Here is a 25,250-nt window from a genome sequence, read left to right as displayed (position 1 = left end):
CCCCTTTGTTCAATGATGGAATGATCAAGACAGACAGGCACAAGAGAGAAGGCATCTTGGTGTCTGTCAAGCACCCTCAAGGGCCCACGGTTGCAGCAGGAGGAAGTGGGTTAGACTGTGGGGGCAGCCTCAGGGAGTGTGGGATGATGGAGGACCCTCGGATCGCACTGTCGATGAGTTTCAGTCCAGGCTTTACCGTAAGACTGGGGGCTCCTCACACCTGCGCCCCCACCAGCTCCCTAGCACACTCACCGGGTTTTATTTTCTGCAAAACTGTTATCGCCACCTCGTCTCTTTTCTGCCCCTGTCACAGGAACGTGAGCTCCGGGAGGGCTGGGACCTCGTCTCTCCTGTTCTCAGCTGTATTCCCAGTGCCTGGGACCACCCTAGACACAGACCAGGTGCTCAGCAAATATGGAGGGATGGATGAAGGGCTGGATGAATGGCAGAGGGACCACACACAGGGAAGAGGTGTGGTGTGTTTTACCAAAAGGACCAAGAACATGAGATTGCAGCAGGAGGGAGTAAGACTGTGGGGCTGCCCAACAGTGTTTGGGATGCTGAACGTTTCAGGGATCACATTACTGCTGGGTTGATTAGTTCAGGATCTAACTGTCCCACCAATCCCGGTTTCCCTCATGTCCCATGTCGGGTAGTGGGGCATCCCCCCCAGCTCCCTGTCCCCGCTGGACAGGGGAGCCAATAGTGGCTGCAGAGAGAGGACGAACCCAGCTGAGCTGGGAGAGTCTTGCCAAGGGCTGAAGTGGAACCACGTTAGGCTGCATTTAAAGCCTGCTTTTTTCTCGCTGTGTGGCCTTGGGCCCTTCATGTAACCTCTCTGGGCCTCAGTTTCTTCATCTGCAAAGTGGGGACAATGACAAGTTGCCATGACGATCCAGTCAGATGAGCCAGGGGAAGCCCATGTCACAGGGCTGGTCTGCAATGAGTGCAAGGAGGGGGCTGGCCTCATCCTGCTTTGGAGGATCCCAGGTAGATTTGGGGGTCAAGAGTAGGGCTCTGGGGCCCTAGAGATCTGGGTTCTATTCCTGGCTATGCCACTCTCCCCTCATGTGACCTCAGGAATTGACGGAACCTCTCTCAGCCTGTTTTCTCATCTGAGCAATGGACGTCTGAGCTCCGTGGGACTGTGGTGAGCGTCCTAAGAGGCTGAGGAGGTTGGTGGCCAGGATGGCACAGGCTGGGGGGATAGGTGCTGGCTCAGCCCTGGCTCTGCCACTGACATAGTTGACAGGACTGGAGACTCTACTTCTCTGAGCCTCAGTTTCCTCCTTGCGAAGTGGGGATGATAATAGGACCTACCTCGTAGGAAGTTCTCACAGAATTATTGTTCCCCGAGATCTTGTTCCTAAGGCCCTTGGTGCAGTGTCTGAGCAGCTGGGCATCCCAGCTGGGGGTCCTCACGGCTGTCAGCTGTCTGACCTGCGGCGAGCACCTTCCTCCCCACCCTCAGGCTCAGTTTCCCATCTGTGGAATGGGATTATCTCCACGTCTGCCCACAAGGTGGGTGTGAGCCTTCAGGCCTCACCTGTCAGAGCACCTGCTCAGGTGGGACCCGGGACCCAGTGGTTGCTGAATACCAGGAGCCCTTGAGCACCAGCCTTGGGCCCCAGGGCAGGGATGATGAGCTCCCTCGCTCCACCCTTTGGGATTATGACTTGAAATTCACCTGGGTTGCAGAAGACTTAGACATTTCAAAAGTGAGAACAGGGGCCGGCCCCGTGGCGTAGCGGTTAGGTGCGCACACTCCACTGCTGGCGGCCCAGGTTCGGATCCCGGGCGCGCACCGACGCACCACTTGTCAAGCCATGCTGTGGCGGCGTCCCATACAAAGTGGAGGAAGATGGGCACAGATGTTAGCCCAGGGCCAGTTTTCCTCAGCAAAAAGAGGAGGATTGGCATGGATGTTAGCTCAGGGCTGATCTTCCTCACAAAAAAAAAAAAAGTGAGAACAGTAAATGGTCCATCAACGAATGACACAGGGCACACGGTTCCATCAGTCTTCAGGGAAATGCAAATTAAAACCTCACGGCGATACTGCTATGTCCCACCAGGATGATTAAAATGAAAGACCGCCAACCTCATGTGTTGTCGAGGGTGGGGGGCATTTGAGACTCTCACACACGGCTGGTAAGCATGTAAAGTTCAGCAGCCCCTCTGGAAAACCACTTGGCAGTATTTTTAAAAGTTGAATGTATGCCTATCATATGACCACTGATTTCCTTTCTTGGTACGTACCCAACAGAAATGCGTACCTGTGTCACAGAAAAGACGAGAACAAGAAGACTCATAGCACCAGTTTTCACAATAGCCTCAAACTGGAAGCCACTCAGAGGCCCCTTAATAGCAGAAGAGACCCTCCCAGCAGAACAGTTCTGCCCAAAGATGGGTCTAAAACTCGTTGGTCTCATGACCCTTTTAAGTTCTTAAAAGTCATCTAAGAACTGAAGAGCATTAATTTATATTAGTTATATTCATTACATTTACTGCATTAAAAATTAAAACTGAGGAATAAAAAAATATAAAGTATTTATCAGTTCTTTCAAAATAAATCCAAGACATGTTAACTTAAAACAAGGTATTTTTTGTGTGTGTGAGGAAGATCAGCCCTGAGCTAACATCCATGCCAATCCTCCTCTCATTTTTTGGCTGAGAAGACTGGCCCAGAGCTAACATCTATTGCCAATCCTCCTCCTTTTTTTCCCTTTTTCTCCCCAATGCCCCAGTAGATAGCTGTATGTCATAGTTGCGCATCCTTCTAGTTGCTGTATGTGGGACGCGGCCTCAGCATGGCCGGAGAAGTGGCGGGTGGGTGCACGCCCAGAATCCGAACCCAGGCCGCCAGTAGCGGAGCGCCCGCACTTAACAGCTAAGCCACGGGGCCGGCCCCAAAACAATGTATTTTTAAATGAAAAAATAACTGTTTCTGAAATGGGATAAGTTAACACAAAGAGTGGCACCGTTTAGTCTCCCAAATCTCTTTACCGTGGGGCCAAACGGGAGCCGCTGGGGCATTCGGTCTGTTGACATAGTGCCTGTCTTGCAGCCTCCGGAAAGGTCCACCACGAAATGACGCGAAAAGGGCAAATACCCTCTGAGCACTGTTATGAGAGTAGTTTTGATCTCATGAGCTCCCCGAAAGGGTCTCGGTGACCCCCAGGGGCCACCCTCTGGGAATAGTTGCTTTTCCGCGATAAAAAGAAATGAATAATGAGACACACAAAACATAAATGAATCTCACACTCCTAATGCAGCGCAGAAGGAGCCGGGCATAAAAGAGAGTGTGCAGAGGGGGGGAGGGAGAGAGGGAGAGAGAACGGTGTGATCCTATTTACACAAATGACAAAATCTGGCACCCCAAATCTATGGTGTTAGAAGTCAAGATAAAGGTTGCCACTGGTCGGGGGAGACAGAGCAACTGTGGGGACTCGAGAAGGGCTTCTGGGGGGCTGGTCGGGTCCATTTCTTGATCTAGTGCTGGTCATGGAGTGTGTTCCCTTTGTGAAGATTTATCGAGATGTACTTTTCTTCACACTTATGAAAGAGATATATATAGATAGACATATATGTGTGAGTTATATATATTATATTATATACTACATATCATATGACATATTATATGTCACATATATATTTATATATATACTACTGCTTGGGCCCCAACAGCGGTTGCAGAGCCTGTGGTGCTGGGCCAGGTCTTAGGGACATTAACCCTGAAGTGACTGCACCATAGGGACACACAAGAGTGGACCCTTAAGGGATATAGGGATAAGGTGACCAACCAACCCAGTTTTCTCGGGACAGTCTGGCTTTAGCACTGAAAGTCCCTCATCCCAGGAACCCCTGAACCCCAAATGGGGAGAGTTGCTCCCCTACTTTGGGGAGGGGATGCTGACCAAACTCAGGAATGTATTTCGATGTAACAACTGGAGCTTCCGTACTGGTCAGCTCCAGAGGTGAGGATTATCAACTCCAGTCTTGGGAGGAGGAAAGCAGACTCAGAGAAAGGAGTGCCTTGCCCCGAGACACACAGCTAATTTCTAAGAGAAACATTTGGGCATCAACTCGTTTGCCCATCGACTCCGGGCCCTTGGCTGCAGGCCACCCACAGCCCAGAGTCTGATCAGGACTTTCTGCTGGACGGACACACCTGGGTCCTCTCCAGCTCTTGAAAGTTATTGAGGACCCACAGAGCTTTGTTGGTATCAGTTATATCGATTGCTATTTACTGTGTTAGAAATTAAAACTAAGGAATTTAAAAAATATTTTTAAATTTAGTAAAAATGTATTTAAAAGTCTATGTTAGAATTTTTTTTAATGCTTTACTTGGACACCCCAAAGATGCAAAATGCCCCATGGCAGACATAGACCTCAGGGCTCTGCATACATTCCTGGCAGGTGAGACTTTCCAGAACATTGTCAAGCCAGGAACCCCCAGGTCATCTCCTAGGGCCCTGCTCAGGCCCCCCCAGACCCCCACACCTGCACCCCCTTTCCCAGTTTCTAGAACCCCCTGTTACTCCCAAAGGGACAGAGAGGCCAGAGCCAGTAGGAAATCAGTACATAGGTTCATGGTAAATCTTAAAAATCACCACTGTTGGCACCCTCCTGACACTTTGAACGTTTCCTAAACAGCCAAGCAGTGCGGCCCCTCTGTTCCCCTCACCCCCTCCCTCTCTCTGCCCCTCTGTCTCCAGTCTCCCGCCTCCTCTGCCGCCCCCCGGTGGCCGTCCTGGCCCCACAGCGGGTTCTCTGACCCTGTCCTGGTCCCATTTAGCAAATGCTCCAATCCTCTTAGGCCAGGCCAGCCTCAGCAGAGCAGAGAGAGAATTAGACCAGATTTGGGGGAGGGAAGGGGGGACACGTGACAGGCTGTGGGGGAGGGGAGTGAACAGACTGTCCCGAGAGAATGAACACTCCTCCTGCTTGTGTGAAACCCCACGAGGAGGCCTGAGACCTATCACACATTGAGACCCCAGGAGGAGACATGGGGAGAGAGAGGAGGGAGACCAAGGCCGGGGGGGGGTGGACGACTCAGCGGCAGAGAGAGGGGGAACCGAGGGGAGAGACAGAGGGTGGAGACTGAAGGGCAGAGAGGGGGGCGAGGGGCAGGGGGAGGGGAAACTGAGGGGCCAGGGGAGGGGGGAGACCGCGGGGCAGGGGGAGGGGGCAGACCGAGGGGCAAGGAAGTGCCTGGAAGCATTTTCCCACCTCTGGCTCTCACCATTATGGTCACCATAGAGCCTAATGCTTCTGCCAGCGTTTTCAGAACATCCCTCCTCTCTGTAGGGACCCTATTTTCTCATCCAGATTATTAATTCTTGGCATGTGTGTTTTTATGGGACAAATGTTGGCAGTTCCTCCTTTCTCTCCACCTCTGATGGAGTCTTGGGGAAGAAAACATGAGATTCGCAGAGGCTGTGGTGAGGATGTTCTGGGCTGTCCTGAGGAGCGGGCCCCACAACCCGTCCTGCCCCAGCGCCCCCTCCACATCCCTCCTTTGCGAACTGCAGGATGGACAATGGTAAGACTAGGGAAGGGTTTCCAGAGCAGAGGAGCAAGTACCCACGACGGCAGCCAGCTTTTCCTTTAGCATCGGATGAAGCCCAAGGACATCGTTCTGTAGAGAGCCCCAGGAACTCACAGATTCCAGGAAATACCTTCTTTCTGGAACTTCTGAATAGGGCAGGGTAGACATCAAGAAGAACTTGCAGAGACACAAAGCTGGTCGGGGAACCAGCATATGTCCAATTCTTCCATGCACCTGACACGTTGCTGGGAATTTTTGGAACTCCTCCCCCACCAGATTAGATCCCAGGCCTCGTCAGCCCTGTGCACAGACCCTCCATCGAAGCTCTGAGTTGACTTTCGGTAGCCTTTGTTGTGATTTTTTTGAGTAGTTATGTTCTGTAAAATCACCTCAAACACCAAATTATCAAATTTGTTCCTGCTCCTACATTCCTGCGAGCCTCTGGCCACATTTTCATGAGCTGATCAATACATCACCTTGTTTTCTGTTTAAAGATCCTTTATGTAATATATGTTGATTCGTTCACACTGAACTCATGGCCAATAGCACTGTAACTCGTGCCTGAAGGAAGCTCATCTAACACACGTGTTTTCTCTCTAAAGTGCATCACAGGCTTCTTGAGAGGAACAGTCCACAGCACTTCAGCACCATGCTCGGGGGCATTTTAAACAGTGAAATCACCGACAAAAAGCACAAAATACCGTTGACTCAGTAATTTCACTCCTAGGTATATATCCAAAAGAATTGAAAGCAGAGACAACAGATAATTTGTACAATGTTCATGGCAGCATTATTCACAATAGCCAAAGGGTGAAAACAATCCAAGTGTCCATCAACAGATGGAGAAACAAAACGTGATACGTCCATACAATGGAGTATTGTCCAGCCGTAAAAAGGAATGAAATTTTTATACATGCTGCAACATAGATGCACCTTGAAGACATTATGCTTAGTGAAATAACCCAGGCAGGGAAGGACAGAAATTACATGATTCCACTTACATTAGGTACTTAGTGAAATTCATAGAGGTGGAAAGTGGAATAGAGGTTACCAGGGGCTGGGGGGAGGGCAGAAAGGGGAGTTAGTGTTTAACAGGTACAGAGTTTCTGTTGGGATGATGAAAAAGTTTAAAGTATAAATAGTGGTGATGGTTACACAATATTGTGAATGTATTTAATGTCACTGAATTGTATACTTACGAATGGTTAAAATAATATTATGTTATATATATTTTATTACAATTTATTTTTAATTTGACAGTTTTCTTTTTTTTTTTTTTGAGGAACAGTGGCCCTGAGCTAACTTCTGTTGCCAATCTTTCTCCTTTTTTCCTTTTTCCTCCCCCAAACCCCAGTAGATAGTTGTATGTCATAGTTGTACATCCTTCTAGTTGATTCTGTGTGGGACGCCGCTCAGCATGGCTTGATGAGCAGTGTGCAGGTCCGCGCCCAGGATCCAAACTGGTGGACGCCAGGCCGCCGAAGTAGAACGCGCAAACTTAACCGCTGTGCCAACAGGCCGGCCCCAATTATTCAAAGCACAAAAATATGAAAAATGTGGTACTAAATATATCTCAAAAAGGACTCTTGTTTACAGTATAAGAGCTGACACAAGAAGGCAGAGTGTCGCTGTGTTTGGCGTCAGCTGGAAACACGCCAAGTCGATCACTCGAATTTTTCACAGCTCTGCACATGTCTGTGAATGGCCAAGAGATCCTGAGGGTTTTCAATTTGGGGTTACAAAGAAATTTTAGCAAGGAGGCGGCTTCACAAATACAGAATCTGGAAATAATGAGGATTGAGTGTATTTCAGGAATGAAAGAGGAGGCAGAGAGCAATGTCTAGAGACACAGAGAGGAAGCCCAATGACAGAAAGCCAGGCCAGAAGGTTCTAGAAGGCAGAGACTAATTCCCCTACCATCTCTCTATCTCCCCAACGTTGTCTTCAAAGCCTAGCTTGCTCTTCTTTGTCCTGCCCTGCCACTGTGGGCCCTCCCCCTTACACCGAGTGACGCCTCTCACTGCAGAGAGAGAGGGGAGGTGTCTGGCTGTCTGTGGGCATCTTGGTGGCAGGAGGTAGAGATGGGTCAACCACACTGGGAGGCCTGGAATCAGAGTAGGCAGAGGTGGTTGTTGCAGAGGAGACTAAGGAAATGATGGTTGGGGAAAGAGCCACTGTTTCTGTTCTGACTGAATAAAAAATGAATGGATTAATTCTTTCCTGTTAGCACACATTTCCACCGACTCCCTTTCTCACCGCCTTCTCTTTTGTCCAAGCGGATTCTGGGCCACAGACAACCTCCCCCTCCATCTGAATTTGGGAATTGGACGGCAGTCTGGGAAGCCCAGGAGGAACCCCGGGAGCTCCTGCTCCCCCAGCTGTCCCAGGGTGGGCTCTGCTCCCCTGGGTTTCCAGACAGCCCTGGAAGGAGTCAGGTCAGAAGAAGAGAAGGCAAGTCTTAGACATGCCCCGGGCAGCATCCAAAGCCAGAAATTTTCCTTGTTTTCCTGCTTGCAAATTAAAAAAACAAAATGAAGCAGTTGGAAAGAGAGAAAATGAACATTCAACATTCCCCATAATCTCTGAGTAATTAATTTTTGCTTGGTGTTTTGTTGTTGTTAATTTAAATATGTATGTATGTGTATATATATATATTTTTGCATGTGCTTATCAAATGTCTACATTCTCAGAAATGAACAGTGTGCCTGAGACATTACTCAGTGTCAAAAACTACAGACTCATTCAATTATTTAACACATAGTAGTCATCAACCTCGAGCTTTTCTCATTCTAGACAAGGAGATTCCAGAGCAAAAAAAAAAAAAGACTAACAAGGACTCTGTGCTCATGACACATTTATTCTGGCAAAATGAAGGCAGACCTCCACCATGCAAACAAAACAAAACGTACAATGAAAATCAGAAATTGTTACTAAAAGTTCTACCCCTGATCCCTTTTAACTGTTAATTAGTATTCCACTGTCTGAAGTTGCAAAGAATTATTTATTCATGGACATGATTTAATTCAATTAACTCAGCTAACTGATATGTCAAGTAAATCTAGTTGAGCTTGTTCACAGCGGGCAAGAGTTCTCCCATGAGTCAAAGGGTACGATGCTCATTTGATCCTTTATCAGATGTCTCCAAATTGGTCTCCAAAATCTCCTGAATTCTTTTACCAACCTACACTCCATCAATAGCAACAGCAAGCCACAGTCCCCATCCTATGCCCCACGAGGTCCATCTCCTTCATCTTGATCCGTCCAGTGGGCAATATAATGAGTGTTGCATTAATTTATATTTGTTTATTGATATGTGTCCACATAACATAAGATTCATCCATTTAAAGTATACAATTAAATGTTTTTTAGTATATTCACAGAATTGTGCATCCATCACCACAATCAATTTTAGAACATTTTCATCACCGCAAATAGAAACCCCATACCCATCACTAGTTAGTCCCCACTCCCACCTCCCCCCAGTTCCTGTCAACCACTAATCTACATTCTATCTCTATGGATTTGTCTATTCTGGACATTTCATATAAATGTAATCATACAATATGTGACCCCTTGTGTCTGGCTTCTTTCACTTAACATAATGTTTTCAAGGTTCATCCATGTGGTAGCATAGATCAGTACTGCATTCCTTTTTGTGGTTAAATAATATTCCATCATATGAATATATGACATTGTGTTTATCCCTTGTCAACAAAAATATCTGGAATGCAAGAATTTAGTCAAGAAAGCTTTATTGCTCATACAGTTTGCAAACCAGGGAGATATGGCCTTCAGCAGCAAACCGAAAGTACCAAGGAAGACAAAGGAGACAAGGTTTATACGGGTAAAAAGAGATACATTACACAAGTTGTTTTGCAAAATATGTGACTGGTGCTGACAACAACTGTTACTTCTCGGCTAGACGTGATTGGTTGCTAAGGCCATCTCTAAAGCAGAAAGTTCTTATCTAGGGGAGTAAGCAGATTTCTTGAAAGAAGGTCAGATGACAACAGTGAAGCAGAGTTCAAAAGTTACACTCCATCTGGGTAGAGACGTGGTGTGTGTGCATAACCCCATTTCCTTAATGGCCTCCCAGCTCCGTATGAGAAGCCTTGACACACGTCTCTCCATTTTATTAGCGCTGTCCACACCCTTCATCAGTTGATGGATGTTTTGGTTTGTTTCCACTTTTTGGCTATTGTGAATAGTGCTGCCCTGAGTGTCCTTGTATATTTTCATAACATAGTATCTGTGACCTCGTCCATCTATTTATGTCTTTATTGGACAAATAAATTGCTACAGAGAAAACCTCAAGGGTAGGGACATTGCTTTCCTGGTGACTACTGTATCCCCAGCGTATTTATGAGGTGTGACAATCTGTTAGATGAGGAAGCATTGATGGATGATGGTACTTGCCACTATAGAACGCTAAGTAGCAGCTCAAAATTATGAGCTAGACCTATTATAACAATGTCTGTGTGCTTTATTTAATTTTTTTTGTGTGTGTGTGAGGAAGATCAGCCCTGAGCTAACATCCACGCTAATCCTCCTCTTTTTGCTGAGGAAGACCGGCTCTGAGCTAACATCCATTGCCAATCCTCCTCATTTTTATTTCCCCCAAAGCGCCAGTAGATAGTTGTATGTCATAGCTGCACATCCTTCTAGTTCCTGTATGTGGGACGCCGCCTCAGCATGGCCGGAGAAGCGGTGCGTCGGTGCGCGCCCGGGATCCGAACCCGGGCTGCCAGTAGCGGAGCATGCACACTTAACCGCTAAGCCACGGGGCCGGCCCCCTTTATTTAATTTTGAGTTTGATCTCCTGTGTAATGTCCAGCTTCCTGGACTGAGAGCCTTATCAGCCAGGCTCTCCCTGACTCCTGACTCCATCAGGATCCTGCCACACGGAGATGGGGTCACCCAGGCTTCTGGACAGAATGGATGTATCTCCAGTGTCCTCCTGGTGGTCTTTGGCTGAGAGATACTGACAGGTATCACCAAGTCTGTCTACAAAACCAACTTACACTCCCAAAGCCCCAGAAGATCAGATTCCCCACCCTTCACCTACCAATCCCAGGCTTGGTCCCTCTTCTCAATCTTTGCCAATCTAATCAGCAAAATGTTACATTTAATTTCTTTAAAAAGTTAGGGAGAAGGTGGCCATCTAGTCACATCTTATAGACCAAGGAAATTTCTAGATTATCCTCTGTGTGTGTGTGAGGAAGATCAGCCCTGAGCTAACATCCATGCTAATCCTCCTCTTTTTGCTGAGGAAGACTGGCTCTGAGCTAACATCTATTGCCAATCCTCCTCCTTTTTTTGTTTTCCCCCAAAGCCCCAGTAGATAGCTGTATGTCATAGTTGCACATCCTGCTAGTTGGTGTATGTGGGACACGGCCTCAGTATGGCCAGAGAAGCAGTGCGTCGGTGTGCACCCGGGGTCCAAACCTGGGCCACCAGTAGCGGAGCGCACACACTTAACTGCTATACCACGGGGCCGGCCCTATCCTTTGTTGACAGCTGGGCCATCAAGTATCTTGTTGACCAGTGTTTTCCCAGCTGCCCCAAAAAGCAGAAACATTGTCCAATTGTGGCAGAATGTTGCCGGAAAGGAAGCAGAATAAACATCCAGTTATGGTAGAAGCCACTGTTCAGTGGCAGATCAGAGAGGGAGGTAAACCCCTAATAACAAGAGCTCTCTGCTCTGTTTCATGTTGTGTTTGGTCACCTGTTTACTCTTCATTCTCATTCATGGTAATAAAGTCCCCTGGGGACTGAGCATCCTAAGTTGTGTTTTTCCTGATCCAGGTCCCACAGACCCCGGCACAGGCCAGGAGTTCAGTCTGATGTGTAGACGCAGGTCTATGCAGCTCGGAGGGCCCGGACTCCTGTGACTCAAGCTCCTGAGTCCAACACGTAAATCAGACCCAGTTTGTTCATTCACAGAAGGAAATGGGCGCTCTCCATCTGCACCCCCATGCGAATTTCATCCACTTGGAAGATCAGCACAGACACCCACCAACCTCAGGGCCACTGTGTCTGAGCCCTCCCCATGTCCAGAACCTGAGGGCTACTTGGAGAATGGACCAGAGGGGTGAGGGCGGGCTGGGGGACTGGGGAGTGGCTTGCTGTGTCGTCCAGGCAATAGAGGATGGTGGCTGGACAGGGAGGTGGGGCTCCCAGGACTGGGAAGGGGTAGGATGACCCCCCGGGCACTGGCTGGCTGGCAGGAGAGCCCGTTTCCTGGTATGGGGATCCCACAGCACAGGCAATGCCGGGTCCCCTGAGCTAGAGCCCCATGATGGTCAGACCAAGGCTGCCTTCCCACGGGGGTTCCCAGCCCCCAGCACAGGGCCCGGCACACAGCTGCTGCTCAATAATGAAAGGATTAATGAACCATGGCGTCTCTGGCAAGGGGTGGGGCTGAGGGTGGGGCGAGAGAGGGAGGGTCCCGGGACCCTTAAGGTGTGCCTGGGTGGGCACAGCGTGGAGGTGGGATTTAAGCCCCAGGCCTTGTGGACAGAGCCTCACACGCAGGGAGCAGAGCGGCAGCGAGCATGCAAGAACCCGGGTCTCTCATGGGTGAGTCTAGGCCCCGGAGCAAGGGGCCTGGGCAGTGGGTGAGGTTGTGCGGGTGGGATCCTGTGGCTGAGGCTGGAGAGGCCTTCTGGGCGTCCGGAGACTGGCCCAACTATCTGGGAGAGCCTGCTGGGCTGTGGCCCAGTGGAGTTTGGGGATTGGAATTCCATTACTGGGGCGAGGCGAGCACACAGTGGCCCCTGCAAGTGTCAGGGTGGCTTCGGCCCTTGGATGGGAGGGGGTGGGGGAGGCAGGTGAGGTGTGATAATGTTACAGGAGCTGTTATCAGGCCTATTTCAAAGATGTGGACACTGAGGCCCAGACGGGTGCGGGGCCGGGGCTGGAGGGTGGAGAGCCAGCCTGACCCCAGGGCGCCTGCTCCGAGTCCACACCCTCATCCTCAGCTGTGCCTCCGCCCTCAGGCCTGAGCCCCTCACCTGCTCCCAAGGTCTGGCCCAGGCAGGGGGAGGGTGCCTGGGGGCCGGGACTGTCCGCGGGGCTCGTCTCACCCTGCTTCCCCCCCGGCCAGGTCCCCCACCGTCCTCGAGCCCCCCGCGGAGGCGGCGGCAGGAGCGCACGGTGTACAGTCAGGGGCAGCAGCAGGCGCTGGAGAGCCATTTCCAGGGGAACAAGTACCCGACCTACCAGGAACGCGAGGCCCTGGCGGCCAGGCTGTCCCTGCAGGAGCACCAAGTGCAGGTCTGCCCCCGCCCGCCACAGTCACCCCTGACCCGCCCCCACCTCCCCACTGACCACCGGCTGGGCCCCTGGGCCACCTCCCCGCCCTCCCGCTGCAGGCGAGGAGACCGAGGCCAGAGGGGCCGAGCGCTGCCCTGCGTCCCACAGCTAGCACGGGGTCCCCCGGTGAGCACCGAGGGCTGAACCCCGAGCCCACCTCAGCCCTGTGCTGTACAAAGCGGCCACACCATCGTGCCCAGAGTGACGCCCTGCGGGGACTCCCGGTGCCCAGACCTCAGGGCCTCTGTGAACTCGGGTCCCTCTCGGGCAGACCCCTTCCGGGCCCCTGGGCTGCTGGGTGCCCGAGCCCTGTCCCCCCCTGCCCTCTGCACCCCTCCCCCGGCCTCCTCAACCCCAGGGGCCTCTCATTGTGTGTGGGACCCAGGGAGAGGTGTGAGCCGGCCCTTCTCACCAGATCAGCCTCCCGCCTGGGGCAGAGCAGGTGAGCCGCCCCTCTCCTCTCACACCCCCTCCCTGTCCTCTCTGTGCCCCCAGGTGTGGTTCAAGAACCGCCGGGCCAAAGAGTCTAGGCTGCGGCAACCGCCCAGGCGGCGAGGCCAGGGGGCCCCGGCCCCTGCCCCTCCGGGCCCCCCGCTCCCCGAGGACCCAGGTTTCTGCAGCCCCCCTCCACCCAGCGCCGCGGGAGTCTTCCCAGCAGCAGAGCCCAGCGTCTACAGCCCCGGCCAGGCCTGGTGGATGCCCGTGCAGGGCGCCCAGGACGTGGTCCCGGCTGCTCCAGCCCTGGCCTCAGCTCCGGCCCCAGCCTGGCCTCGCAACTCCTACGCCTCGGACTTCCCCCAAGACCCCATTGTACTGCCTGATTTCACCGCGTTCCTCTCACCCCAAGACCCCTTAGAGGGACCCTCCTCCTCCTCCACGTCTGGGTACCAAGAGGAGGAGGATTCTGCGGATGAGAATGACTCGGGCCCTGGGAGGTTACAGGATTTATAGAAGATTCTGTCCCTGAAAAGTCCAGCATGTCCCACGGGGCCAGAGGGCACTAGGGTGTCGTCGGCCCAAGACGTGGCGCCCTGGCGGGTGCGGGAGGCGGTGGCGGGTTGGTCTTCACAGCTGGTCACTCCTCTGAGCGCGGACGCACCTCCCTTCATCCGACCTGCGGGGGGGGCGTTTGCTTGTTCACGGTGCGCCCATCAGGTTCGCGCTGCTCTGAGTGTCCCCGCCCCGTTATTTGGGGCACACGTGGGCATTTCTGCGGGTGCCGAGGTCCAGCAGGGAATTGCTGCTCTAGGTGTGGGTTTCACTTTGGTGGAAGCCGCCGGAGAGCTTTCTAAAGGGCCTTGACCAGCGTCATTGGGACTTTAATTGAAATTGCATCAAATCCATAAATGGTTTAGGATTAATTGACATCTTTACAACACTGAGCCTTCCAGTCTACGTCTACTAGTTATTTATTCATTCATTTGTTTGTTTACAAGACTCTCTAGGAAGTGTTACTATTTAACCACTGAGGTCAGCTGTACATCTTTCTGTAGGTTTATTTTGAGTACTTCATCTTATTATTGCCTAACATTTTAGATGGTATTTTTAATTTTATTTTAAAATTCTGTTTGTCCTGTGTATAGGATTCAGCTGACATGTTTATTTTGTATCCAGTGACCTGCCTCAGTTCTCTTTAATTCTAATAACTTATCTGGACATTGTTTTGGGCTTGACAATTTGAAAATTAATAAAGTTCGTGGTCATCTTGTAAGCATTGTTTCCTGCAGAGCCAGCTCCTGTGTCCCCTCCTTTGGTATCCACGCCCCCAACACTGGAGGAGACCCTTCACCCCTTCTCTCTGCTCCTCTGACTCCAGTCTCCTGGTGCCTCTGCTGCCCCCTTGTGGCCGTCCTGGGCCCTGGGTGTCCCCACAGCTGGTTCTCTGACCCTGTCCTGGTCCCACTTAGCAAATGCTTCAATCCTCTTAGGCCATGTCAGCCTCAGCAGAGCAGAGAGAGAATTAGATCAGATTTGGGAGGGGGTCACCCATGTGACAGGCTCTGGAGGGGAGTGATGGGGGGAGGGAGGAGACAGACTGCCAGGATATAAAGAAAGCCCCTCCTGCGTATCTGACAGACCCTGGTAGGGATGGACACACATAAAAACACTGGACCCCACCCCAGTCAGATTCTGACATTGTGAGGGAGGGCAGGGAGGAATGTAATTCCCATCTATCCCAGAAGAGGGAGCCGAGGGGGTGCAGTCCCTGTGGACTTCCTGGGGGAAGGGTGTGAGAGAAGATTCAGACTCACATCCTGGGCAGGGAGGCAAAGGGTGGTTCCCCTGGGGACCTCCAGGCACCAAAGGGCCAACAGTGGATGGAAAAGGGATTAATTTTATAACTGAATGGAGACAGTTTGCGTTTGCCCTGACTGGCTGAATAGAAAGTGATGGATTAGGTGGCACAGGATTCCTCCCCTCCTCATCTTCTCAACTCCATTTCTCCTCTTACCCAAGAAGTCTCACCACCCCCATCTCCTTCATTTTTTGTGTGTGTGAGGAAGATCAGCCCTGAGCTAACATCCATGCCAATCCTCCTCTTTTTGCTGAGGAAGACTGGCCCTGGGCTAACATCTGTGACCCTCTTCCTCCACTTTGTATGGGATGCCGCCACAGCATGGCTTGACAAGCGGTGCATCGGTGCGCGCCCGGGATCCAAACCTGGGCCACCAGCAGCGGAGCACGAGCACTTAACTGCTACGCCAAGGGGCTGGCTGCCCCCGCCTTCTGAATCAGGAATCGTCACCATCACCTAGGAAGCTCTACCCAACTCTCCTCACAATCCCAGGCTGTGTCCTGACAGTCCCCAGTGGCGGCATCTGGACTTCCTGTTCAGCTCAGGAAGGAGGGAGGTGGTGACTCCCTGAGGGTAGATCTTGGAACTTCCCCACATCTGTGTCCCCCAGGGCAGTGCCAGAGCAAGAATTTCTCTTTGTTTTCCTACCTGTAGCGAGACAAAAACTGTTGCACCGTCAATCATATAGCTGCGGTCAGCACTGGTGATCTGGTGGGACCCATGGTGATCCCTATGATCCATGGTGATCTATCTTTGTTGTTTTCATGATGATCCCACGTCCATTCGTATCCATTGCAACATGATAAAGACAAGAATCAACTGTGTGTTTTACTCTGGAGAAGGTGAAGCTTTTAGACTCAGCCACAGTGCATGCAGGAAAAGGACTCAGGGTGTATATGAAGAGAGTTCATTGTACCTTCAACAAATGGGTAAAGTTCAAGCTGAATTCTGTTCTGGCAGCTCGGGTGGAGATGGAGGTGGTGAGGTTAGAAGTATCTTTGCCTTGTGAGGACTGGGGAGAGGGGAGAAGGAAGTCAAACAGAAATCTGGAGAGATTGGGACTGAGGGTCCATTACCAGAAGGGACAGACGGGGTCCCTGAATCAACAGGTGAAGCAGAAACCCATTTTGAGATATCCAGGCAGCAGCACGGGATATATTTGGGCCCAGAGACACAGGATGTTCCCTTGTCCAGGGGGAACAATGTTTGGAACAAAGAACGCAACCATTGTCCGGGGCTCTGGAGGAAAAGGCAGGAGAGTGAACACAGTTTCTAGTTTTAGTTTCTATGGAGCTCCATTTCTAGGATGAAAACACAGACGTTGGACAAAATAGAAGAGGTAACCCATTTTCTAGAAGTGACAAACTGAGTCTCTGGGTGGTGCGGAGGGTGGAGCACTGTTTGAATTGGACAGAGTCATCACTGAGACCCAGGTGTGCTGCCTCCTCAGCCTGGCCAGAGGGAAGGTGGGGCCTGTGACACCTCACCTGTCTTAACCTGGAGGCTGCTCACAGGAAACCTCCATCTAACCAGACAAGTTACCTCGTTCCCCATACTCCAAGTCTGCCAGGCCCTGTCTGGTCCCTGCAGGATGCTCACCTCAGGGAAGCCTCTGGCTTTCGACACCTTGCATCATCCCAGATCCCTGATTTCTGATTCAGAACACCTGAGAGGGGCCTGAGACTTTGCATTTCTCAGTTCCCAGGTGATGCTGATGTTGCTGGTCTGAAAACCACACTTTGAGAACCACTGAACTAAGTCACGGTTCTCAAACTTTGCCACCCATTAGAGCCTCTGGGAGTGTTAACATTCCTATTCCCCAGGCCAATGATGCAGTCTCTGGTGGTGGGACCTGAGCACCAGTATGTTTTAAAGCTCCCAGAATATTCCAATGTGCAAAGTCTGAGAACTGCTCTCAGCCAAATCTCTGCTGAGAAGCAGATGGACTCAGAGTGTTAATATATCGCTGATATTACTAAGACTGTACCAAGGCTTTATTTCACTAAAAGAAAATTCAAAATTGCTGTATCTGATTGTACTTTTCACAGAAATCCATCTAAATAAGTGCCATAAAAATATTTTTAATGGTCATGGTTGTTTTTATAGCAATTGAAAACAGTATCTGCCAGTAATTTTGCTTGTAAAAGAAAAAGAAAAACATTTTATTTGACTTTACTTGAAATTCTTCTAAATAAAATGCCTAAGAGGAAGTAACCCTAAATTAGTGCCGTTTTAAAATTACTGTTGCAAGAAATAACGTGTCTAGAGACACAGTTGGGTCAGATCAAAGATGTGGTTTATTCAGGGGCACCCTTGAGACTAGAGGAGACAGGGCGTCCACGTACCTGTTGTGATGCATCACGGCCACCAGGGGGCACCAACACAACACCGCTCCAGAGCTGGGGCCCTTGGGTGGGTGGAGAGATGTTCCACGTTCAGCGGTAGAAAAGCAGGGAAAAGACACAAAGGCAACATTATATTAAAGGCTAAACCAAACAGCTAGAAAATGCTAATTTTGCAAGGATTTGGAACCATGGCTGGTGAGAATTTAAATTGGAACAACCCATTTGGAAAACAGTTGGCAGCAGCTTCTAAATCCTCACGCACACACATCTTATGATCCAGCAATTACAGTCCTGGGTGCTTACCCAACAGAAATCTTCACCAAGAGACACAAAAAGACACATTCACAGGTGCATCCAGGATCATAAGCCCAAGCTAGAAACTTCCCAAACGCCCATCAACAACATCATGGATAAAATAAGTTTTGGTGCATTCACTCGATGAAATACTAAATGAGAGTTTGAATCTGATGAGCATAATGAGGAGTAAAGGAAGCCAGACACAAAAATGTTGCTGTGATTTGATTTATTAAGACAACAAAACTTTACCAGAAACTGCCTAACTGTTTTTCTGAGTGACTGACCAGAAACTGCCTAACTGTTTTTCTGAGTGACTGACAATTTGGCATTTCTAACATTGTTATGTCTGAACGTTTGTGTCCCTCAAAAATCTTATGCTGAAATCAAATGCCCAAGGGGATGGCATTAGGAAGTGGGCCTTTGGGAGGTGATTAGGTCATGAGGGCAAAGTGAGGCCCTCGTGAATGGGATTAGCACCCTGATCAAAGAGACCCCAGAGAGCTAGCACCCCCTTCCACCATGTTCAGATACAAGCAGAAGTCTGCCACCCAGAAGAGGGACCTCACTGACCACACTGGGACCTGATCTCAGACTTCTAGCCTCCACAACAGTGAGAAATAAATTTCCGTTGTTTATAAGCCACCCCATCTATGCTGTTTTGTTATAGGAGCCCAGACGGACTAAGACACCAGTAGAGCATAAGAGATTCAGCTGCTTCCATCCCTGCCAGCACTAGGTCATGGGAGTATTTTCTCTTTTAGCCATTCCCATAGGTATGTCCTGGTGTCTTATTGTGGCTTTAATTTTTTATTTCCCTAAGGGCTAATGATGCTAAACATCTTCTCATATGCTATTTGCCATCTTTATATCCTCTTTCGTGAGGTGTTTGTCCAAATCTTTTGATTATTAAAAAAAAATCGTTGTTTTCTTACTGCAGAGTTTTGAAAGTTCTTTATACATTCTGATATACTCTGGAACAAGTCCTTTGCCAGATATGTTATTTACAAATATTTTTCTCCATTTGTAGACTGTCTTTTCATTCTCTTAACAGGGGCTTTTGCAGAGCAAAACTTTAAACATTGTTTAAGAAATCTGATTTCTCACTTTTCTTTTATGGGTCATACTTTTGACGTCATATCTAAGAACTCATAGCCTGACCCTGGGTCGTGAAGATTTTCTTTTATACTTTTTCTTAAAAGTTTTGTACTTTTCTCTTTTATATATAGATTTATGATCCATTTTGAACTAATTTTTGTATAAGGTGTGAAGTTTAGGTCCCAGTTCATTAGTAACATCACCATTTATCTTCTGAAAGGAATATGCTTTCTCCCTTTAATTGGGTTTACGTCTCCACTCAAAATCAATTGATCATAATTGGGTGGGTCTATTTCTGGATTCTCTATTCTGTTCCATTATCCTTGTGTAACATTTTATTGATTAGTGTAGCTTCATAGTAAACTTAAATGGGGGGAGTATAACTCCTCCAACTTTATTCTTCTTTTTCAAAATTGTTTAAGCTATTTTAGTTCCTTTGCCTTTCCATACAAATTTTACAATCAGCTTGTCTATATCTACAAAAAATACTGTAGGGATTTTCAAAAAGTACTGTTGGGTTTTGATTGTGGGTGGGTTAAACCTTTAGCTGAATTTGGGGAGAACTGACATCTTTACTACGCTGAGCCTTCCAAACCATAAACATAGTATGTTTCTTCATATATTTGGACCTTCTCTGACTTCCGTCATCAGCATTTTGTAGTTATCAGAATACAGATCCTCTCCATATTTTATTTATGCTTGCTTTCTTTTATGAGAAGCTATAATAGATATTTTAAAATTTCAGTTTCCAATTGTACTTTGCTACTATAGTGAAGTACAATTAATTTTTATGTGGCTATCTTGTAGCCTACAATCTTGCTAAATTGACTTCCTAGCTCTAGGAGTGGTTTTATTCTTTTGTTTTGTTTTGCTGAAGAGTCTACAACGTCTGCAAATAGAGACAATTTTAGTTCTCCTTTTCCAAGCTGTGTGGCTTTTCTTTCCTTCTCCTGCCTGATTGCATTGACTCAGACTTCCAGGATGTGGGTGAATAGGAATGGTGATCATGAACATCCTAGCCTGGTGTCCAGTCTTGGGGAGGAAGCCTTCAGTCTGTCACTATGAAGCAGGATGTTAGTCGTAGGTGTTTGCAGAAGCCTTTATTAGGGACAGGAAGTTCCTTCTATTCTTAGTTTGCTGAAAGTTTTTATCAAGAATGTAGGTTGAATTTGATTAAATGATTTTTCTGCATCCGTTGATATGTTTCTGTGATTTTTCTACTTTAATCTGCTGGTACGGTGGATTACATGGATTGATTTGTGAATGTTGAATCAGCTTTGCATTCTTGGGGGAAATCTCACTTGTCGTGACTTATTATCCTCTGTGTATATTGCCAGATCCAATTTTCTAAGATTTTATTGAGAATTTCTGCATCTGTGTTTATAAACAATACTGGTCTGTAGTTTTCTTTCTTTGCAGTGTCTTCTGTTGTTAGTATCAGGATAATGTTGATCTCAGAAAATGAGTTGAGAGGTGTTTAATCCTCTTCCCTATTTTGGAACACAGTGTGTAGAATTGGTCTTATTTTTCCTTAAGTGTTTGGTAGAATTCACTGATAAAATCATCTAGGCCCGGAGATTTCTTTTTCAGAAGGTATTAAACTATGAATCCAATTTCTTTATTACTTATGGGGTTATTCATGTTATCTGTTTCATCTTGGGTGACTTTTGGTAGGTTGTATTTTTTGAGGAACTGGTACGTTTAACACAAATTGTTGAATTTATGTGCAGAGTTGTTCATAGCACTGCCTTATTATCTTTTAAATGTCTGTGGGGTTGAGTCGCCTCTGCTTACATTCCTAATGTTGCTGGCTGTCTTTTCTTTCTCTCTCAGTAAGTCTTGATAGAGTTTTATCAAGTTGATTTTTTTCAAAGTACTCGATTTTGTTTCCTTGATTTTCTCTATTGCTTTTCTGTTTTGAATTTTATTGACTTCTTCTCTAATCTTTATGGTTTCTTTCTCTCTGCTGGCTTTGGGTTTATTTGGCACTTCTTTTTTACCTTCTTGACCTAGAAGTTTAGATCATTGATTCGAGACTTCTCTTTCTTTCTTTTCTGAAAATAAAAAATCTCTACTTATTTTTAATTAATTACTTACTTTTCTATTGTGCTATGAACACATGAGATCTACCCTCTTAATAAATTTTTAATTGTACAATACATTATTGTTAATTACAATAGGCACAATATTATACAGCAAATCTCTAGAACTTATTTATCTTTTTTTGTGTGTGTGTGAGGAAGATCAGCCCTGAGCTAACATCCATGCCAATCCTCCTCTTTTGCTGAGGAAGACCGGCCCTGAGCTAACATCCGTGCCGATCTTCCTCCACTTTATATGGGATGCCGCCACAGCATGGCCTGATAAGCGGTGCGTCGGTGCGCGCCCGGGCTCCGAACCCAGGCCGCCAGCAGCCGAACGTGCGCACTTAACCACTACGCCACGGGGCTGGCCCCAGAACTTATTTATCGTGTGTAACTGAAACTTTATACCCATTAAACAGCAAGTCCCCATTTCTCTCTCCCCCTGACCCCTAGCGACTACCATTCCACTCTCTCTTTCTATGAGGATGACTATTTTAGACACCTCGTGTAAGTGGAATCATGCAGTATTTGACCTTTTGCGTCTGGTATATTTCACTTAGCACAATGTCCTCCGGGTTCATTCATATTGTTGCAAATGGCGGAATTTCCTTTCTTTAAGGCTCAGTAACATTGCATTGTCTGTATAGACCACGTTTTCTTTATCCACTCATTTGTCAAGGGACATTTTAGTTGTTTCCACTTCTTGGCTATTGTGAATGATGCTGCATTGATCGTGCGAGTGCAGATACGTCTTTGAGATCATGATTTCGCTTCTTTGGGACAAATCCCCAGGAGTAGGATTGCTGGATCAGATAACTGTTCTATTTTTAATTTTTTGAGGAACGTCCAAACTGATTTCCATAGTGGCCGCACCCAATTTCTATTCCCACCAACAGTATACAAAGGTTTCACTTTCTCCACATCCTCACAAACTTTTGTTATATATTGTTTCTTTGTTAATAGGCATCCTAACAGATTTGAAGTGATAGCTCATTGTGGTTTTTATTTGCATTTCCCTCATGATTAGTGATGCTGTGCACCTTTTCATGTACCTGTTGGACATTTGTATGTTTTCTTTGGAAAAATGTCTATTCAGATCCCCTGCCCAATTTTTAATAGGGTTGTTGGGGGTTTTCTGTTACCGATTGTATGAGTTCTTCATATATTTTGGAAATTAACCCCTTATCAGATATAGGATTTGCAAATATTTTCTCCAATTCCATAGGTTGCCTTCCAGTTTGTTGATAGTTTCCTTTGCTGGGCAGAAGCTTTTTAGTTTGATGTAATCCCACTTATTTATTTTTGCTTTTGTTGCCTTTGTTTTGGTGTCAAATCCAAAAAATCATTGCCAAGACCAGTGTCAAGTATCGTTTATCCTGTGATTTCTTCCAGTAGTTTTATGGTTTAAGGTCTTATGTACAAATCTTTAGTCCATTTTAAGTTGATTTTTGTATATGGTGTAAGTAAGGGGTCAAGTTTCATTCTTTTGCATGTGGCTGTCCAGTTTTCCCCTTAGTGAAGAGACTATCCTTTCCCCATTGTATATTCTTGACTTCTTTGTCATAATTTAATTGACCCTAGATACATGGATTTATTTCTGGGCTCTCTATTTTGGTCCATTGATGTATGTGTCCATTTTTATGCCAATATGTACTGTTTTGATTACTATAGTTTTGTAATATAGTTTGAGATCAAGAAGTGTGATACTTCCAGCTTTGTTCTTTCTCAAGATTACCTTGTCTACTAGGGGTCTTTTGAGGTTTCATACAAATTTTAGAATTGTTTTTCCTATTTCCGTGAAAAATGCCATTGGAATTTTGATATGGATTGCATTGAATCTTTAGATTGCTTTGGGTAGTATGGACATTTTAACAATATTAATTCTTCAAATCCATGAGCATGGACTATCTTTCCATGTGTTTGTGTCTTCTTCTATTTTGTTTCTTTGATGTCTTATAGCTTTCAGTGTACAGATCTTTCACCTCCTTGGTTAAATTTATTCCTAGGTATTTTATTCTTTTTGATGCAATTATAAATGGGATTATTTTCTCAATTTCTCTTTCTGACAGTTTGTTGTTAGTGTATAGAATCGCAACTTATGCCTGTATATTGATATTATATTATGCAACTTTACCAAATGCGTTGATTAGTTCTAACAGTTTTTTGGTGGAGTCTCTTCAGTTTTCTATATATAATATCATGTCATCCGCAAATAGAGACAGTTTTACTTCCTCTTTTTCAGTTTCGGCGATTTTTATTTCTTTTTCTTGTCTGATTGCCTGGCTAGGACTTCCAATACTATGTTGAATAAAAGTGGTGAGAGTGGGCATCCCTGTTTTGCTCCTGATCTTAGAGGAAATGCTTTCAGCTTTTCACCATTGAATATGATGTTAGTTGTGGGCTTATCATATATGGCCTTTATTATGTTGAAGTTCGTTCCATCTATACCCAGTTTGTTGAGAGTTTTTTTCATGAATTGATGTTGAATTTTGTCAAACGCTTTCTCTGCATCTATTGAGATGATCAGATGATTTTTATCCTTCATTTTGTTAATGTGATGTATCACATTGATTGATTTCTGGATGTTGAACCATACTTGTATTCCTGGAATAAATCACTTGACCATAGTGTATGATCCTTTTAATGGACTGTTGGATTTGGTTTGCTAATATTTGTTGAGGAATTTTGCATATATGTTCAGCAGGGATACTGGCCTGTAACATTTTTTCTTGAACTGTCTTTGTCTTGTTTTGGTATCAGGGTAGTATTGTCTTCATAAAATGAATTTGGGAGTGGTCGTTCCTCTTCAGTTTTTTGGGAGAGTTTGAGGAGGATTAGTATTAATTCTTCTTTAAATGTTTGGTAGAACTCACCAGTGAAGCCATCTCGTCCTGGGATTTATTTGTTGGCAGATTTTTGATTGTTGATTTAATCTCTTTACTAGTAATTAGTCTGTTCAAATTATCTATTTCTTCATGATTCGATATTGGTAGGTTGTATGTTTCTAGGAATTTATCCACGTTTTTCTAGGTTGTCCAATTTGTTGGCATTTCATTGTTTTTAGTAGTCTCTTATGATCCTTTGTATTTCTGTGGTATCAGTTGTAATGTCTCTTCTTTCATTTCTAATTTTATTTATTTGAGCCCTCTCTTTTTTTCCTTGGTGAGTTGAGCTAAAGGTTTGTCTATTGTGTTTCTCTTTTCAAAAAATCAGCTCTCAGTTTCATTGATCTTTTCTATTGTCTTTTTAGTCTCTATTTCACTTTTCACTTATCCACTCTGATCTTTGTTATTTCCTTCCTTCTACTACCTTTGAGCTTAGCTTCTTCTTTTTCTAGTTTCTTGAGGTGTGAAGTTAGGATGTTTAATTGAGATATTTCTTGTTTCTTAATGCAGGCATTGATAGCTACAAACTTCCTTCCCAGACTGCTTTTTCTGCATCCCCTAAGTTTTGGTATGTTAGATTTCCATTTTTATTTGTCTCTAGATTTTTTTCTTTCTCTTTTGATTTCTTCTTTGACCCATTGGATGTTCAGTAGCATATTGTTTAGTCTCCACATATTTGTAAATTTTCTAGTTTTCTTCTTGTACTTGATTTCTACCTCATACCATTGTGGTTGGAAATGATGCTTGACATGATTTAAATTTAAGACATTTTCATTAAAATGGAAACCAAAAGAAAGAAAGTGTAGCTATACTTATATCAGAAAAAATAGATTTTAAGACACACTGTAGTAAGAAACAAAGAAGACCATTATGTAACAATAATGGAGTTAGTCCAACAGGAGGATATAACATTTGTAAATATTTATGCACCCAACATAGGAGCACCTAAATATATGAAGCAAATATTAACACACTTGAAGGGAGAAATAGACAGCAATACAATAATAATAGGGGACTTCAATAGCCTACTTTCTACAATGGATAGATCAACCCAACGGAAACCCCACAAGGAAATGTTGGATTTACACTACATATTAGACCACATGGACTTAACAGACATTTACAGAATATTCAAAAGCAGCAGAATACACATTCTTCTCAAGTGCACATGGAGCATTCTCCAGGATAGATCATATGTTAGGCCAAAGCAGTGATTTAAATAGGGAAAAACTGGTGGGGAAGAAACCCAAATTCATCCATGGAAGAATTGTTAACTAAATTATAAGTCTCAATACTAAATATTGACCGAGTTATAGAATCAACATGAATGAATCCCAAATATAAAATACTGAATGGAAATGTAAGCTGATGAATACAAGGTACAAT

The 25,250-nt window shown here is 46.3% G+C and overlaps 1 protein-coding gene across 1 annotated transcript; it reads left to right on the top strand.

Annotated features, from left to right (window-relative positions):
• The first annotated feature begins 20 nt into the window (after positions 1-20).
• Positions 21-13,845, top strand: LOC147912832 (tetrapeptide repeat homeobox protein 2-like). The gene is made up of 5 exons (XM_087421915.1): positions 21-197; positions 1,372-1,521; positions 3,823-3,974; positions 12,547-12,823; positions 13,358-13,845. Exons 1-5 carry the CDS (start codon positions 21-23, stop codon positions 13,811-13,813), a joined length of 1,212 nt encoding a protein of 403 aa, XP_087278041.1. The 3' UTR covers positions 13,814-13,845.
• Positions 13,846-25,250: the final 11,405 nt, after the last annotated feature.

This window comes from Ceratotherium simum, chromosome 33 (genome assembly GCF_057802395.1).
Source record: "Ceratotherium simum simum isolate JZ-2026a chromosome 33, ASM5780239v1, whole genome shotgun sequence".
Taxonomy (NCBI): Eukaryota; Metazoa; Chordata; class Mammalia; order Perissodactyla; family Rhinocerotidae; genus Ceratotherium; species Ceratotherium simum.
The sequence above is the reverse complement of the archived record's forward strand: the minus strand, read 5'-3'. Positions and strand labels throughout refer to the sequence as shown.

Coding starts and splice junctions, on each gene's coding strand:
- LOC147912832 (XM_087421915.1), top strand. CDS start 21: ATGATCAAGACAGACAGGCACAAGAGAGAAGGCATCTTGGTGTCTGTC. Junction 198..1,371: donor GTTTCAGTCCAGGCTTTACC/GTAAGACTGGGG, acceptor CTTGTTCCTAAG/GCCCTTGGTGCAGTGTCTGA. Junction 1,522..3,822: donor TCTCCACGTCTGCCCACAAG/GTGGGTGTGAGC, acceptor TTCTCGGGACAG/TCTGGCTTTAGCACTGAAAG.